The 16,588-nt window shown below is 45.1% G+C and overlaps 3 protein-coding genes across 3 annotated transcripts; 1 reads left to right on the top strand and 2 right to left on the bottom strand.

The window, feature by feature from the left end:
* Nucleotides 1–2,587: 2,587 nt before the first annotated feature.
* LOC135594450 (heavy metal-associated isoprenylated plant protein 36-like) lies at nucleotides 2,588–4,011 on the bottom strand. The gene is made up of 3 exons (XM_065084836.1): nucleotides 3,863–4,011; nucleotides 3,609–3,684; nucleotides 2,588–3,503 (listed from the first exon to the last, which is right to left on the bottom strand). The coding sequence occupies exons 1-3, from the start codon at nucleotides 3,902–3,904 to the stop codon at nucleotides 2,746–2,748; spliced, it is 876 nt and encodes a 291-aa protein (XP_064940908.1). The 5' UTR covers nucleotides 3,905–4,011; the 3' UTR covers nucleotides 2,588–2,745.
* A 3,718-nt stretch (nucleotides 4,012–7,729) lies between these two features.
* On the top strand, nucleotides 7,730–12,079 carry LOC103999477 (vesicle-associated membrane protein 724). Its single transcript, XM_009421235.3, has 5 exons — nucleotides 7,730–8,111; nucleotides 9,612–9,753; nucleotides 9,864–9,984; nucleotides 11,439–11,501; nucleotides 11,596–12,079. The coding sequence occupies exons 1-5, from the start codon at nucleotides 7,910–7,912 to the stop codon at nucleotides 11,752–11,754; spliced, it is 687 nt and encodes a 228-aa protein (XP_009419510.1). The 5' UTR covers nucleotides 7,730–7,909; the 3' UTR covers nucleotides 11,755–12,079.
* A 1,676-nt stretch (nucleotides 12,080–13,755) lies between these two features.
* Nucleotides 13,756–15,326, bottom strand: LOC135594061 (CASP-like protein 1D1). Its single transcript, XM_065084481.1, has 3 exons — nucleotides 15,006–15,326; nucleotides 14,279–14,405; nucleotides 13,756–14,160 (listed from the first exon to the last, which is right to left on the bottom strand). The coding sequence occupies exons 1-3, from the start codon at nucleotides 15,278–15,280 to the stop codon at nucleotides 13,939–13,941; spliced, it is 624 nt and encodes a 207-aa protein (XP_064940553.1). The 5' UTR covers nucleotides 15,281–15,326; the 3' UTR covers nucleotides 13,756–13,938.
* Between the last annotated feature and the right edge of the window lie 1,262 nt (nucleotides 15,327–16,588).

Raw genomic sequence — 16,588 nt, 5'->3', positions numbered from 1 at the left:
TGAACAAACAATTACAAGAAAAAAGGTTTCTTACTGCAATTTTGGAGCGTCCAATGTGTTTTTTTGACTGTCTCAATTTATTTGCTCTCCTTGCAGCTCTCTTCGGTTTGGACCCGAGGAGGGTATTCCCCATCTGTACACTCACGGTGGCCGCATCATAGGTACGCCGATTCTCTTCTGGAGGCGAGTGACACCATCAAGCTAACCGGACTTGAAGACCAACAACATTAAGTCTGATGTCGGGAACGTCGTCGAGGTGACCGCTATGAGAAACACCGTTCGTATTAGTGTGTTGTCAAGAATGGCGAGAGTATATGGGGGAGCCTCGAGACGATCCATATGCAGGACACGACGGGGCATGAGTTTGCGACTCTTACGGGCAGATGCCTTTGGCCATCGATTGGTAGGGGAACAAAGCCTTTGGAAGGCCAGGGGTACCAAAAGCCAAGCAATCATCGTCGAGGAGGCAACAAAAGGCTTTGGTTTCTCTACTAATGCATCATTTCTCACGAGCGAGAGTGATAATGCTCGATGTCTGAGATTTTTGTTTCATGGTGAAGTAAAACGTTTGCCGTCCTTGAATCCATGCATGCGAAACAAGGTAAGATTCGTGTTGGAATAAAATATAACATAAAATTTATGGGTTTCGAATTATTCATTATCATCATCGTGAAGGGAAGGGTGGGGGGAAAGAAGATGGCAGTAATGTGTCTCCGTGGAGATTGGGAATTCTCCTAAAATCATGTGCCGACATGATACAACCCTCGACCTTTTCCGCTGTCCCAAACAAATATCTTGGCATATCGTCCTTGGATGTCCTGTGACTGATGCCAACGAGGGACAATAGCCAGATCTACCATCCGGTGCCTCTCGGGAAGCACCATTTTGATCGTCCTTTAAAGTGCCCCCAACTGTTCATCTCATCTCCAGAGGTGTCCTGCCAAGACATGAGATCGAGGCTTAATTTACTGACCCGCTCCGTAAAAGTACTCGAATGGCCCCCTGTGGAGTGCAGTGCAGGATGCGCGACGGGATACATTACACGGCGGACGCCATTGGAGTCATCATGCTAAAGGACTGCCTCCCTCGCTCGCTCGCTCGCTGCCGCATCATCACCGATTGGCTTCTGGAGTAGCAAAAGCGGGCGTCCTCGTTTCTTCCATCTCCACTTGTTTATTTCTTTACCTTTCAGTGCGGGAAGTATCTGCGTCCGCTCCGCTCGGGACGTGACTCGCTCGCCACAATAACTCTCCATCTACTCTTCCTCTGTTCAGAATGCCATAACTAAACACAGCTCAGAGACAGCAACAGTACATAAATAAATAAATATATATATATATATATATAAGATATTCACGGCATCAGCTTGTCATATGTCCATCTCAACACTCGTCAACCGATGCTGCTTGTCGTCGTCGTATTTATGAGCTTCGTTCGCATCATGAACCTGCATATTGACGCTAGAGAAAAAACCAGTGTGGTTTTGCAGCCAACAACATCATCATAGGCAGTCTTAGACGTGCATGGAGAGTGTCTGCTGTTATCAAGGAAGCCGAAGAAATCAGAAGCCCGACGGCCAACAGGGGGGGGGGATAGGCAAGCTATGTATGTATGGATGTTGTAGGAGAGTCAATCGAGCTTCGTGGTCCAAGAAGTAGAAGATCTACAGATTCCTCGATGCACAGGTATTCCAAAAGCGTCGAAACGAGAAAAAGTATCCTGCAGCTGGAACTGATTCAACTTGTGCTTCTTGTTGGTTTCTCTCATCGGAATGAGTTCGGGGATCGACCGTGTCATTCATACTTCATCCGGCCTCGGTCAAAAAGAGAGTCAACAGACACAGCCGAGCCATCGGTGGGGTCAAACACAACACTACAAGTGGGAAGTGATAGTCTACTGGCACGCCATGTTAAATAACCGGCCGATACAAGACGTAGAGCTAAAGCCCCGCTAAACCCAAGACCAAAAACTTTGATGTCTGTCCTCACTGCTCCCAGCCAGAATATAATTTGAACATGAAGGCTACATAGTTTCCTAATTTCATAAACCTAAAGTGCTTTTCAAATGATAAGCACCAGGCTATACGTCTATATATATTATATATTAGCAGCTAGTCATCACCAAAGCTAATGTGAAGATTGCCGAATTCTACTTCTTACTTATAGACTACAACACGGAAGAAATTTATCGTCTGATTTTTGTTTATGCTTTCCGAGCTGTGCACTTTGCAACACAGAAAAGATCAATTGGGTTAAATATTATTATCATGTATAAATAAATGTCAGTAGCCCTTACTTTTGTTAGAAAAGCATGAATTAAATAAAGACAACGTGTAGGCTTTATGTCAGAAAGTGAAGGCAGGCATCCAACCTACTGCTATTGGGTGCTGATTGCTACCGCCACTGGCTACAGGTTTTGTGCCCATCGTCAGAATCAAGAACACAAGTTTTTTGCTCCTCCCTGAGCATATGAAGCCGATGAATGTTGTCTCTAAAGTACCACCAAATAGATTACGGGGCTAATGCTGTGAACTAAACAACAGTGCTTCTTTTCCGGCATTCACAAAAACATAGAAGCCAAACCAAAGTCCGAAACTCACTTCAACTAGATTCCACGGTCACACTTCTTCAAGCAGTATCAGCTTAATTAACACTGCAATGCCATTGATTACTGCTCGAGTCCAGAAACAGGTCACGTTATATATGTTTAGATTCAGATGCTTGATGGATGTGACGATAGCCTCCATCACATGATACCGCAAGCATTGGCGCTCTCCTCGCCTAAGTTGTAATACGAGCCTGGCGATGCTGCGGAGTAGACGCAGCTGTTCTGCAGGATTGGCAACGGCGCGCTGTAGTATGCACCACCGTAGCTCATGGTCGGCTGCATCGAGTTGTAGCTCACTAGATATGATGGCACTTGCGGAGTCGAGTATACCGGAAAATTGAACGCGGCCGGTGGGATCGCGGCACCGCCACCTGATACTGTTTTCTTGCTGGCCTCTTGTGGCGCTACCTCAGCCTCAGCTGCACAGCCGCCGCTATTTCCGCTTCCATTTTTGTTCTTGTTGTTGCTGTTGCTGCTGCTGTTATTGTTCCCGTTTTGACCCCCCTTGTCCTTCTTCTTACCGCCTTCCCCGGTGATAGGAGCCTTTCCGCCTTCCTTCTTCTCGGGCGGCGGAGTAGACTTTTTCCCGCCATTCTTCGAGGCTTCACCCTCTGGTTTACGGGAAGCATGCGAGGGGACGTCGGTGGCAGGAGAAATTTGATTGTTGTCAACGCTCTCCGATGGCTTGTTGGGCTTGTCACCGTTCTTGTTCTTGTTCTTCTTGCTGTTGCTGCTGCCGGCGCCACTGCGAAGACCGTCTCCGGTACCCTTCTTCTCGGGCCAGAGCTCGGCATGTTTCCCAGCCTTGAGGAGCTTCTTGATGAGGATGTCGGCCTCGACGTTCCCGGTGACGATCACCTTGTGCTGTTGGGGATCCACGGTAGTCTTGTAAACCCCTGAAGGAACCCGGGAAGGTTTAGCTTGTCAGGAAGCAAACGAGAGAAACAGAGGAGACCGAGGTTGGAGTCGAGGGACATGGAGGTGGTTTCCAGGTTACGTACCTTCCATACTCTGAAGGACCTTCTTTACTTTCTTCCTGCAGCCTTCGCAGTGGATGGAGACCTTGAGAATCCATGTCTGGAGCACCACCAAAACCCAAAAGTTCCCAAACAAACGTTCACACGATGAGAGCATGTCAGAGGAAAGCAGCAGAGCATGTCAGTGGAAAGCGGCAGCAGAAGAAGAAGAAGAAGAAGAAGATGATGATGATCGAGAAGAAGAAGAAGAAGAAGAGCAGTCCAAGGAGTGAGTGTACCTGATACTTCAGCGGTTCTGCACACTCTCCAGCTGCTGCCATGAGGAAGAACAAAAGCAAAGAACGCTAGCTTTACGAAGAGGGTGGTATCAAGGCAAATGCAAAGACGAAGTGTGATTGGTGGGACGAGCAATGGAGTGACTATGATATATAGTAGAGCGGCTACGGCGGAGGAGAAGGTAATCAGATGAGGACTCGTATGGTCGAGTTGGGCTTGAGATATATAGAGCCAATCATAGCCGTCCATTGGTTCACCAACAGATAGCAGCAGTGGGATGCACATGAAATGGTAGGCTTCATCGCACTCGGTCATCATTCGTGGATCAGTATCGGATGGTAATCTAATCCTGAAAGTTGCTGACTATGGGGCCACACTATGAACAGTGCCTCCGCCGTAGCCCTTAAAAGTTCCCATGTGGTTGCATTGTCATCTCTCTCTCTCTCTCTCTCTCTCTCTCTCGCACGCACACACACACACATTTCGTCTTCTATTACTACGCTGAAACATTGAGCTCATCACATGCCTCACGCGTGCGGTGATTAGCCCGGCCAGTCGGGCCCCACCCGCTAGTCCAATCGCTCACGTGGCAGATGCTTCTCTTAGCATCATTCAGCAGAGTCTGCCGTCGGAGCTTTGAGGATCTACACACACATACACAGACTACCATGCATGCATCATTGTGTCACTTTTGAAAGGCCATGTAATTCGAGTAAGATGATGAGAATGCAGAGAGAGACAACAAAAAAGAGTATCACCCCCTCTTCTTATTATATGTACATGCATCGTGATCGACAATATTTAGATCGAATGAAGTTCTGATGGATAAATACGTCAAACCAACCCCCAGAGTGACTTGGGAATGCCGAGTTGCTTAGAGGAGAGAGAGAGAGAGAGATTGCACTGAAAGCTGAGAACAACAACAAAAAGGACAACGAGTCTCAGATTTTGACCCTCGCCATTATGACCTACCTCCGTTTAGTCTCAGCTTCCCGCCAGAAATGCAAGGATCTCAGACTCGCGCATTGAAGGACTGAAGGACATGGGTTGGTGTGAGGGCGATAAATCCTGCTCCGTTTTTATCCTGAGACCCCCCTCCCCCTCCCCCCCATCCCCCCCACAAAGGAAAAGGACCGGTAATAAATCATGATGCCCCATGTTCACATGCACCATTATTGTCAACTATTCATGACGGGTGTGTGTGTACTTCTGGGCTAAGTAGGAGACTCACTTCCATCATGGATATTGTGAGAGTCGGAGCTTAGAAGATGCTGCACACGGCTGTCCTCCGACCACTCTTGAGTACACCATACAATCAATGGCGGCACCAGATGTTTCAGTACTGATGGCCTTGTTTTATCTCCGAATCCTTCTCTTCTCTCTCAGGGTTGGGACCGGTGGGCGGCTAATAATGCATCGACTTCCGTGCCGCAACACCAGCGCGAGGAAGGGAAATGGCTTGCTGGTTCCATCCTACGAACGCGAAAGCTTATTTCGTCTCGCAAACAAGTTGATGTTGCCATCACACGTCAAGGCCCTCCGCAGTATTAGTCGTTCCTCATGGTTCGAAAACGGAGATACCACCCACTTATAAGTCGTACGGTGCAAATACTGAAGTGGAAGTTAAAGGCCCATCCGGTCATTTATCAGCATCAATCATCGCAAAGAAATCGACGGAATTCATGTGATTCAAACGGAGGAAGAAGAAACTTCAGAACTGCTAGTGACGGAGAAGATTGAACCGGCGAACTTGGCTCGAATGCAAAAGTATTTGGAAAACAGCAGCTGCTCAGCGGCAGGCAAGCAGCTTTGTCCATGCAATTCGTTCGGCCTATGCAGTCAACAGTCGGGATGAACCTCCGGCCAATGCATGGGCGGGACGACAAGTCCAACAACCGATGGATCCATTCTGGGATCAGCCTGGCACAATTTGCCTGTTGGATCTTTATGAGGGACCTGGAAAAAGCTTGCTCGGGTGTCAGCAGCACATAATTGTAATCCTACGGTTTTGAACTAGCTATTATTCGGAGGTAGAGCAAAGAGACCAGTAATGGATCTCAACCACTAAAATGGTCTGCAGGAAATCCACAGCACGAGGAGGAGGATTCATGCAAAAGAGACTAGTCCAGTCCAGTCCAAATAATAGTTTGGTGTATGTCCCTTATGTACATATCTATGTATATCGGCTGGCACACTTGGGGTGAAGTAAATGGATCCTTACTGTTGATGGTGGGAGGTAGGTAAGCTACATTGCAGCAAACAACAGGGAGAAGAAATCGGGATGCAATGTGCGGAGTTGTCAGAGGGGTGACTCGGTATAATGAGGAGCCACTGTTCAACTTAGCCTGCCCGTCCGTCTGTGGGGGGTAATTAAAAGAGGTTGTGACATAATGTATATTGATTGTTTCCGGGGTACCATTCGATGCCCTTTTCCTTTGTTCCTTTTCGAACCAATGTCAACGTCTTCCTCACACCTCCCCTAATAATGTCTTGGATTCTCCAAACCGGGGGGTTCGCTGCATCCTGCACCCTGCACCCTGCACCCTGCACAGACATTGCAGCGGCGAGGGCCCCAGACACCCCCATCGGCGTCGGCTACTACTCCCACAGCATCCACCGTCCATTATTTTTCTTTACTCCTCTCCTTGCAAGGAAACGAAAACAACTGACCATATCTTAGAATTCGAATTCCTGTAGCACTTTAAGCTTGTTTCCTTATCATATTCGAAATGAACAATTTACAGATGACTATAGTAAATCAATTTTCATGCCAATCGATGCATGCTTTCTTTTGCCAAGCCTTTCCGCTTCGTAATATAATGTAGAAGAAGCATATGAATTTATGATACGTCGTTAAATATTTCGAACATGTGAAGATGAAGTTGTCATCTGCTCTATAAATTTTCTATTATTTTACAGAAAACCGATAACCATCCTATTTTGGAATGATGTGATTGGGGCGAAAGGCCCATGACGGACGGGCCTGCGTAGGCCTCGTTTGCGGTAAATGGACCGAGCCCACCTCCTAATCGAATTATTAATTTCGATGAAGTACAAAGGACTTCGTGGAAAATAGTGTGTGCAGCGGATGGTAACTAAGATCGAATTAGATATGGATGGTGGGTTGAACCGTTCCTATTTATCATCATCGAGAGAATCCTTTAGATTAGCTGCTACCTAACGCCTCGTGTGACGAACACATTGACGATTTAGCTCTAACGCGATGTAACTTGTTAGCCATTCTCTTGTCTTTGCATCTTATACCCAGGGACATGCGATGATATATTATTTACTGGGGATACTCTTTACGACACTGGTTTCCCTAATTCTTCGTTTTAGCATCTAATTCCTTGGTGGCAGAAAGAGTTGGTCCACAGAAAGATCAGCGAGAAATATATATGCATCGCCATTAACCCCAAAATTCCCACCCGCTTTACGATCACGTTTGACTTGTACGGCTTCTTCCTCGTCTTACCCCCCTTTTTCTTCGCACCTGGAGAGAGAAGAAAAAGGTCAACGGAGAGACAGATGCTGAGTCCTACGCTTCGAGTTTTCTGCATCGACGAGTCGAGCGCATTGTATACCCCGTTTGATTCCTTCCTTCCTTCCTACCGCCATTCACGCACCAAAAGAAATGCTCAAATAATAATAATATCGCAGTTTCTGGAACACGCGGTCTCTCCGCGGCCGCAGCTGCCATGTCTCCGACACAAGACGGCATTCACAAAGGTCATGTGACATGTGGGACCCTCTTAGTTTTACACGTGGTTTAGAAATGGATGGTGGAGATTGCTGTTTGCCGTCGGACCGAAGCACGCGCCACAGCCGCGAGCGATGACTGTGGTCGCCTAAATGATGCATGACCTTTGATTCGCATTCCGCTTCCCAAACCCAAAAGGCTTCGAACCCTTCCTTGCTGCCCCCCACCACCAGGAGGACAACAATCTGATCCGGGAAGAAGCCGAAGGCGATCGAATCTAGGAATTCCTGATCTCTGTCTTCCGAGATCCGATTCTTGAAGAGAAGAGGGAGGAGCGGGGCGCGCAGCAATGGCGGAGGAAGGGAAAGAGGGTTGGTTCATCTACGGGTTCGTGGCGCGGGGGACCGTGGTGCTCGCGGAGTACACGGAGTACACTGGCAACTTCCCGGCGATCGCGGCGCAGTGCCTCCAAAAGCTCCCCTCCTCCAACAAGCTCTCCACCTACGCTTGCGATGCCCACACTTTCATCTTCCTCGTCCATAATGGCTACGGTATCTTCCCGATCTCGATAGTATCATGCCGTGACATACGCTTGATCTATTCATATGCGTTCAGTATGACTCATGGTGGCAGTTCGATGTGGTTCTTGGAAGTTGCCTGCTTGATGAGTGAAGGTTTATGTGTGAACTAGAAAATGCCACGAAAATTACGTTTAATTTGGCCGTCTTCATGAAGAATCCGATGCATCTTTTATAGGATACCACTATTTCTTCTACTTTCTCTGCGGGATCAACATCATTCGAAGAGACCACTATGTTTGCGGAAGTCAAAATAAATAATAACAACATTAAGCGGAGAATAATAGATGTCTGAAGCTAATGCATGATGCTGAATGTACTAATGAGTTTTCAAGCTAAGATATTGCCCCTTTGATTATCGACGTATGCCAATCAGCACGCTCAGAAAGGTGAAGGGAAACCTCTATAGGGTTATGGAAGCAAAAGGATTACATCTTGTCACAGATTTGTTCCAAATAGAATTCACACATCTGGAAGCTATTGTAGTGTTTCAATTATGCTTTTGAAGGGGTCGCAAAATATACAGATTTATTCTATAATCTTTTACTATCACGGCACTATATCATGTATGTTTGGAGTTCTTAATGCCCTTCAGATAGCAGAATCACAAATTCTGTTTTATTCAAAGACTTGTGATTGAAGAGTCTAGCTTCTTGGTGAAATTAGGAGCAATTGTGTATGTATCGTAGATGTACTTGCGACATGCCTTCCCGATATCATTGCTATAGTGCCCAGTAGGGTTTAATGCCTTCAGCCTCTATGGTCATAAGCATATTCTTCTGCATATTGGTGCACCGTTGGTATTAACTTATTGACTTGGACACTGTGATTGCAATAAAGAACAATTGGGGCTGACACCTTTTTTTCCGTTTCTTCTGTAAGCATGATGCTGTATCCTACATATTCATTTACCAGCGATCTAGGTTATTGAACCGGATACTTCTTTACAAATAGATGTTACTTGCACGATATGGCTACGTAACATAGACATCATGATGAGATTATTATTGTTTTCTGGCAGTTTTCATTTGTAATCCCTTTAGACTTAGAAGAGTTCATTTGCATTGTTGTTATGAGTCTAATGTCAAAATCAATCAATATGGTGTTAGGTTGTTGCAGTGGACAAAGATAGTGTATATCTTTGGGAATTTGAATGCTGTATTAGGCTTTTGGGTTTGTAAACTATGCAGGGTTTTAGCAATCTGAGAATTAGATACTAGTATAATAGATACAAATGTGAGAATTTCCTGCTTCTATTCTGCATCGTTTCATGTATGCTAGCTAGTGAAGAAAGGTCAATCTTCTAGTCAATGCATTTGATAAGTATTTTATTTAATTATAATATCAGCAAAATGTTAATGATGTTCAACTTTTATGTGCATTAAAGTCATGGGTAAACTGATCTGCCATTAATCATATAGATGTAGAAGTACTTTTAATGAGGACATCTATTTCCTTCCCTTGATATTGCAGCATACTGTGTTGTTACCAAAGACTCTGTTGTGAAAAATGTTTCCATAGCTTTCTTGGAGAGACTGAAAGCGGACTTTACCAAGAGATATGGTGGTGGCAAAGCTGATACAGCAACTGCCAAAAGTCTAAATAAAGAATTTGGGTATGCTTATCGTATCGTGCTTCTCTGTTCCAGACTTCCAGCTGATGCATTTTTTACCTTTTTCTTAAACCTAATTCAAGTTTTATATGAGCTTAACTTGTATGCTGCAGCCCAGTCATTAAGGGGCACATGCAATATATAATTGATCATGCAGAAGAGGTAGAAAAGCTTTTGAAAGTTAAGGTCCAAGTTTCAGAAGTGAAAAACATTATGTTGGAGAACATCGATAAGGTACTTGATTCTTGTTACAGATGTTTTGATGCAACTTCAGTAATAAAAGGTTAGGTATACAAATTTGTAGTAATAATTCCTTGTGTTTTCAAATACCGAGTGCACTGGAATTTAATTGGAATTTTATATTTGAGCTTCATCTTTTACTGTTTTCTATTAAAATCCCTACTAAATTATTATGAAGCTCTTCTGTTTGCTTCATGGATCTAAAAATCTTATTGCCTATCATGTAAAGCTAATCGGGTATTTCTACAATTGGAAATGACATTGAAAACAAAGAAAAATATTGGTAATGCTCTAACATGTTAGAAGAAATCTTTTCCATATTAATTCCTTAAACAGGTCTGCCACTGTCTATGTTTTAGCCTTATGACCTTAAGTTCAAAATGGATCAGCACATCAAGACACATGTTCTTTCCCTTTTGCGTGTGAGGAAAAATATTTGACTACTTAGTGAAAACTATTTTTCACTTTATCTGATATCTCTAACCAAGGTAATTTTGAACCAGAAAAATCTTTTTAGAATTTTTTTTGCAAATATAGACTTAAAATAATTTGATTATTCGCTGGCGTGCTTAAACCTTTTGGTATTTTGAACCAAAACAATGTGAAATCTGATAAAAGTGGTGGCAATGTTAAGCTACCAAGCGGAAGTATCTTATTCATTTACAGAGATTTCGTGTTGCAAATGCATTAACAGAAATTACCTTGAGAAAGACATAACCAGGATTGACAAGCCCTACACCATCCCCTTTTGTGACCGGCATCTGAGTTATTTTTAGGTGACCCCTTCTAGATCTTCATGCAAGTCGCAGGATATATTTTTTCTGCATATTATTCTAGTAGTTGGTCAATAAATGTAAACTATGGTCTGCCAGTAAATTGCAGAATATGGACCTTGGTGCTGTAGGACTGAGGTCTGGGTCTGCTGATCGGTGGATATGATCCCATATGCAGGACCAAACACAGCATTTTATTAGGAAAAAGGTTTCTCCTTTCGGTTTGTTTTTGAGTGCACTACTGACACCCAGAATCCTGGAAACTTTTTTGCCAAATTTGGATTGCCATATCCAAGTAATAGATGAACATTTAGTGGGCCATATTTAAGATTCTTATCATTTAGATGGTAGCTGCTCTGACAGGAGATCTGTCATTTGGCCCTACTATTACCTTTGCTATTGGTTTGTTTGTCATATTGCAGACAACAAAAGTTCCACGAGTGTTAATGATGAAAGTCGGAAGGATAAGCCTATATTTAAATAGAACTTTGTTGCATTTACGTAAAGACTCTGATTTCTGCTATTGTTAAAGTGCGAAAGGAGAACCAGCACCATTTTTTGTTGCCCTCATTTAAATTGCTATAAAATAATATTTAGTCTTTTTGACAGTTTCATCATCAACTTTTTTGGAACCCAATGTATAAGTTTCTTGGGTTATGCACTTATATTTTTCAGACTCTAGAGCGCGGGGAGAAGCTGACTGATCTGGAAGCAAAGGCATCAGACTTGCGAAATGAGGTAGCCAGATAATTTGGAAAGTAGCTTATATTATTATGTGTGTGTGTGTGTGTATTATAGTTCAGTGATCATGTTAGATATGTTCAATTTCCAGGCTCAAGGGTTCAAGAAACAGGGGACGAGAATTCGTAAGAAAATGTGGTTGCAGAACATGAAAATCAAGCTGGTGGTCCTTGGAATTCTGCTGTTTTTAGTTGTTATTATATGGGTGTCCGTGTGCCGTGGATTTGACTGCACCAAGCAGAACAGCTAAGAAAAATGCATCTTATAGCCGATACTCTGCCAAATAGATCAAAGGAGGAAGAGAATAGAAGAAATATTCTTACAGACCTCGTCACTTTTCCATTAGCAGAACAAGCTTCTGGTCATCTTTTCGACTGCTACAAGTTATGCTGTAGGAGAAGGTGCGTGGATTCCAGATTCCTTAAATGTGTGCGACTTGTCTTTTTTTTGCCTTTGAACGCTTATTTCATCCTCTAATCGTATTCTTTCTTACTGTGTACTGCCTGCCTGTGGGGGCTTCAAAGTTTTAGACACTCTTGAGATATGGAATATGGACGCAAAGCCAAATTTATTTACTCTCTGCAATCCATCTACATTTTGTATATATAAATATGAGGACGACTTGATGCAAGTAAAGTACTAGTCCAGATGTATGTGTTTCTGGGAAAAATACGTGGAAAAGAAGAGCCCTCTGATGGGTCCATGGTGGACTAATGCGGTCTGATGCGCCATGAGCGAAACCGGCAGCTAAGATGGTGCATGAATTTAAATTCTAGTCAACCCTCTCTGTATGTATCTCATATCGGCCGGCCGGAGCCGGAGCCGGAGCCGGAGCCATATGATAGGGGGATCGGCGCTCGACGGAACCATGTACCTTGAGACCTGCTTTCCTGCCCGCGACCGTAAGAAAAAGACGCTCGTGCTTCCTTTTTGATGTTTTAGAACCTCAAATCTCCTGTTTGGCTACTTGCTTTCCGGCTGGTATTTTTTTTTGTCTTCACGACGGAGCAAGGAATCGGCTCCTGCAATCCTTGGTTGGTCTCCGTTCCTTTCACGGACCTCCCTCCCTCCCTCCCTCCCTCCCTCTCCATGGGTCTGCTGCACGTTCTTTCGATTCTCGCAGGCCTCGCTTCGTTGGGTTTGCTGAGCTCGTTGGAGCTGAAGAAATGGCACCGGCGGCAGCTCATGGCCGAGAAGCTGAGGCGCGTCAGCGAGGCTCTCGAGCAAGCCGAGGAGAGGTTGACGAGGTTCCAAGAACGGCACGACAAGATCCTCTTCCAGATCAATTCTCATTACCTGTGCCACACACACATGGAAGAAGCCCTGAGCGGGGCGCAGAAGGCCATGAACGAAGCGCTCCAGTTCTGCGCCGACCTGCGCCGCATGCAGATGAACATTCTAACGCTCTATCCTCCTGGCGGGCTTCACGATGCATGCACGCCAAGCGATACCTGAAAACTGAAGCAAACGCGATGAATGAGGCTGAGCCTCTGGTGCAGCAGCCGTTTCTCTGGTTGCCTCTAACCTCTGCAACCTTTTTCTGAATCCATGCCCCCCGCCACAGTTTTTGCATCTACCACTATTACCAATGAGTGGTTCTCCATGTCTTGGTTGGTGGTCTGTGATTTGCTCTGATACTTTCGCTGAACGTATGCACAACCTCTTTATTTATTGGACACAAAGTAGGATGAATTGGTAAGGAACAACCTCTTTGTTTATTGGACAGATCCATAAGGAAATGTGTCTATTGTATTGATATCCAGATTACCAAGACTCTGACATGGCCCCCCACGATGTGTATGATGAAATGTGTCGTCCCACAGTATAGCACCGCAATAAATTCATTAAATGAAAACAGGGAGGGCGGCTCAAAGTCATCTAATCGATAGTAATTGGATGGTCGAGGATGAAAAGTGAGCAGTAAGGGGTTAGACGTGCAGTCGTTGTGTTGGTGGTTGATGTTACGGAACAGGGAATGAATGGGACCCGATCATTTTGTGTTGGCACCGCCGTGCCATTGGCCCGTGCCCGATAGTTCCGACCAGCTGATTCTTGGAGAAGTCATTCTACATGCAATTGGCTACTTGGAATGGCTCATTTGGTGGACGAAAGGAAGGCATGCACAGCACAGTCAACGCTCGCTCTCTCTTCTGTGGTTGCCATTCGGTTACCATTCGTACAGCATCGTCGTGGTGATGAATAGTTGCAGCTTTCTCGATCAACATATATGCCATCGCCAAAGGAGTCGCAGTCAACAAAACAGAAATCAGTGTTTTCACATTTGGCGACGACACGAAGAAGCAAACCACACTATCACCATTACACAAGACGAACGACGACGACGGCGACAAGACCATGTGAATGGATTACACACCACTAAACGTGACACCAAACTCTACCTGCTAAAGAGAGAAGGTGGACGCGTTAACTATCATTAGCGACTGCGACGGTAGAGAGAATAGGAGGAGAGCACGACGAGCAAGACGAGGACGATGGAGGCGATGAGGGAGACGGCCGTGGAGCCGCCTACGTGCCGGCAGAACTTCCCATACATGTTGCAGATCTTGTTCCAATTCACATGAGAGTTGCCCTTCAGACCTATGTAGGCGACGGATCCCGCGTTGCCGGTGGCTGAAGCCATCACTCCGGCCATCAGCTGTCAAAAGAGAAGCAAGGTCGTCATACATGGCTGCTTCATGTCGCCATATAAAAGTTTATATCCAAGTGGTCGATATGGATCCAACACCACCACAAACTAAAGTTAGTTAGTCTACCGTGTCGAAGAGGATGAGAAGGAACAGCGTCTTTGGTGATGGAGAGGGGCTTGCGATAGAAAACAAGGAAACCAACATGGTGATGATGCTGTACAAACCAGTGACCGAAAGCGCAGCCACCAGATATCTGCACAAGGCCAAACACAAACCAAGCATACAACATGTCATAAGTCAATTATCTTTATATTCTTCTTCCATATCTTATATATACATGCATATAAATATATGATAGGAGGACCCACATGAAGGGCGCTTCATGTCTCTGAACTATGCAATATGAACCATCCACCTACTCGGATGGCGGCATTACGAGTAAGACTTTGGAAGCTTCCGTAAGAAAAACAAAAACTTGGAAATCAACTCTGGGTAAAAGATGACTTAAATCTTTGACTTTTCAAACAAAATCTTGGAAAGGAGAAAAAGGTGGACGTCCATGATATTTATAGCATCGAGGTAACTTGTAAATGGATTATCAAGATCCATATATAATCCAAAGTAATACTGCACATATAGCCATAAGCGTCAGATTTATGTATCCACTATCATTTGTTTGAGAAGCTGGGATTATATATATATTTATATATATATGTTAGAAATCAAATTCAAGTGTGGTAGCGCAAAGAAAAACCACGGCTAGCTATAGCTATGGCTCAGCCTGAGTTGGCCCAGCACAACCAAACTTAATTGGTTCTCTTCCTAGCCAGCTAGCATGCGTCGGCGAACTTACATGAAGGCCGGAGAGTGCTGAAACTTGGCGTCGCGACTGACCAAGATCTGGGACGAAGGCGCCACAGTGACGGGAATAAGTTTGGTCTGCTTGCTGGTGACCATGACCACGAGCGCCGTGACGGCGGACGCAAAGAGGAGGAGCCTCAGCCCGAAGTCGAGGAAGAAGAGATTGGGAGGCGGCCGCGACGGCACCGCGTATCCGTACTCCGGGGCGGTCTTGCCGCCGGAGAAGTCGTTGGTGGTAGACGTAGTACTCGTCTCCGTGGATGCCATGGCCTGTGCTCTCCGAGGGAGTCGGGTTGAAGAATGGTCCTCTCCGGTGTTTCCGTATCGATATATAAAGCACAGGACACGGGTAGCGGGAGGTGGCATAATCCACACGTCGTTCGCGGTATGAACGGAAGAACGTACGCATCCGCCTCTGCGGGTCCCATATTTTATCAAATCGGTTTCTTGTTCGGTAGCAGTAGTTGAATTGCAAGTCTGGTGGACTGTGGGTGTGGCATCGTAAATTTGCTTGAAGGAGCCGATGCATGGAGCCAGCTCACACACACCCAACCATTCAGATGAACACGTCGACCATTCCATGATCTTATCCACCTCTGACCAACACTAAAAGTCAAAGAAAGGTTCGATGGCACATGCAGAGAGAAAGAAAGAAACCAAAAAGCGAGCGATCCCCCCGCCATCATCCATCGACCTCTCGAATGGAAGCACGCAAGTGCACTCGTTTGGCCACGACGTGACCACGAGATGTAGACTAATCGCTATTAAGAATGAGAAATGGAGAGGTGTTTTAGTTTCTGGTTGGAGGGAAGGAGAGGATACCGATGCCAAGTTTGACAAAGTGGGCAAAAGGCTGTGTAGCGTAGAACGGGCGTTCCCACGAAGTTTGATTTGCACACGCAAGCCTTATTTGTGTCAGCATCAAAGAAATGGGCCGACCCTGTGATATCTGCCCTGCCACGGTTTCTCTCCTCCAAACTATCCCTTCTATCTAATGGGAAAGTCGAAGTTGACACTAACATCTGTTTAAATGACTCAAATAGTTATGATGATGGCGATACTAATAAGAGCGTCTAGAGAATTTGAATTTTTTTTTTCGAGTCCAAATTATTTATCAGAAATCGTGATTGAAAATAGTCAAATCCAACTTTCTAGATCTTAGTTATTGGTCGGAAGTGATCATTCTTTCTTTTAGGGGTCTACATTTAATACATCATTAAAGCTTGACGATAATCTTATGCTATCTTCACGTAGCTTGGGATCCTTATCTTCGAGCATCGCAACTGCGTTGAAGTAAACGCAGGCTCATCGAGACTGGTTCAAATGCCACACCTGTAAGCTTGCGACTAGATGATTGAATAGTCAAACTTCCTGCCCTTGCTTTCGTTTCGTTTTCACATACGGAGAGAGAGAGAGAGAGAGAGGGATGTCAAAGTGTGTATTTCCCCAGAGGTGCTGCGGCCGTCGCACATACAGAAGCCGCCATATGGGAAGCATATTGAATCCCTGATGCCAACCGGTTGATTTGAGGATCACACGAGACTTGACGCAACGGAAAAGACAGCTAATCTGATC

The sequence above is a fragment of the Musa acuminata genome, chromosome BXJ1-9 (assembly GCF_036884655.1).
Source record: "Musa acuminata AAA Group cultivar baxijiao chromosome BXJ1-9, Cavendish_Baxijiao_AAA, whole genome shotgun sequence".
In the NCBI taxonomy this organism is placed as follows: domain Eukaryota; kingdom Viridiplantae; phylum Streptophyta; class Magnoliopsida; order Zingiberales; family Musaceae; genus Musa; species Musa acuminata.
Note: the sequence above shows the minus strand (reverse complement) of the source record. Positions and strands in the feature narration are given on the sequence as shown.

Bases quoted from the DNA above. Each gene is read 5' to 3' on its own strand.
- LOC135594450 (XM_065084836.1), bottom strand. From the start codon at position 3,904: ATGGCAGCAGCTGGAGAGTGTGCAGAACCGCTGAAGTATCAG. The intron at 3,685-3,862 runs GTACACTCACTC...GTGGTGCTCCAG, and splicing joins CAGAACCGCTGAAGTATCAG to ACATGGATTCTCAAGGTCTC. The intron at 3,504-3,608 runs GTACGTAACCTG...GGGTTCCTTCAG, and splicing joins GGTCCTTCAGAGTATGGAAG to GGGTTTACAAGACTACCGTG.
- LOC135594061 (XM_065084481.1), bottom strand. From the start codon at position 15,280: ATGGCATCCACGGAGACGAGTACTACGTCTACCACCAACGACTTCTCC. The intron at 14,406-15,005 runs GTAAGTTCGCCG...GGCCTTGTGCAG, and splicing joins CAGCACTCTCCGGCCTTCAT to ATATCTGGTGGCTGCGCTTT. The intron at 14,161-14,278 runs GTAGACTAACTA...CTCTTTTGACAG, and splicing joins TTCTCATCCTCTTCGACACG to CTGATGGCCGGAGTGATGGC.
- LOC103999477 (XM_009421235.3), top strand. From the start codon at position 7,910: ATGGCGGAGGAAGGGAAAGAGGGTTGGTTCATCTACGGGTTCGTGGCG. The intron at 9,754-9,863 runs GTATGCTTATCG...TGTATGCTGCAG, and splicing joins AGTCTAAATAAAGAATTTGG to CCCAGTCATTAAGGGGCACA. The intron at 9,985-11,438 runs GTACTTGATTCT...TATATTTTTCAG, and splicing joins TGTTGGAGAACATCGATAAG to ACTCTAGAGCGCGGGGAGAA.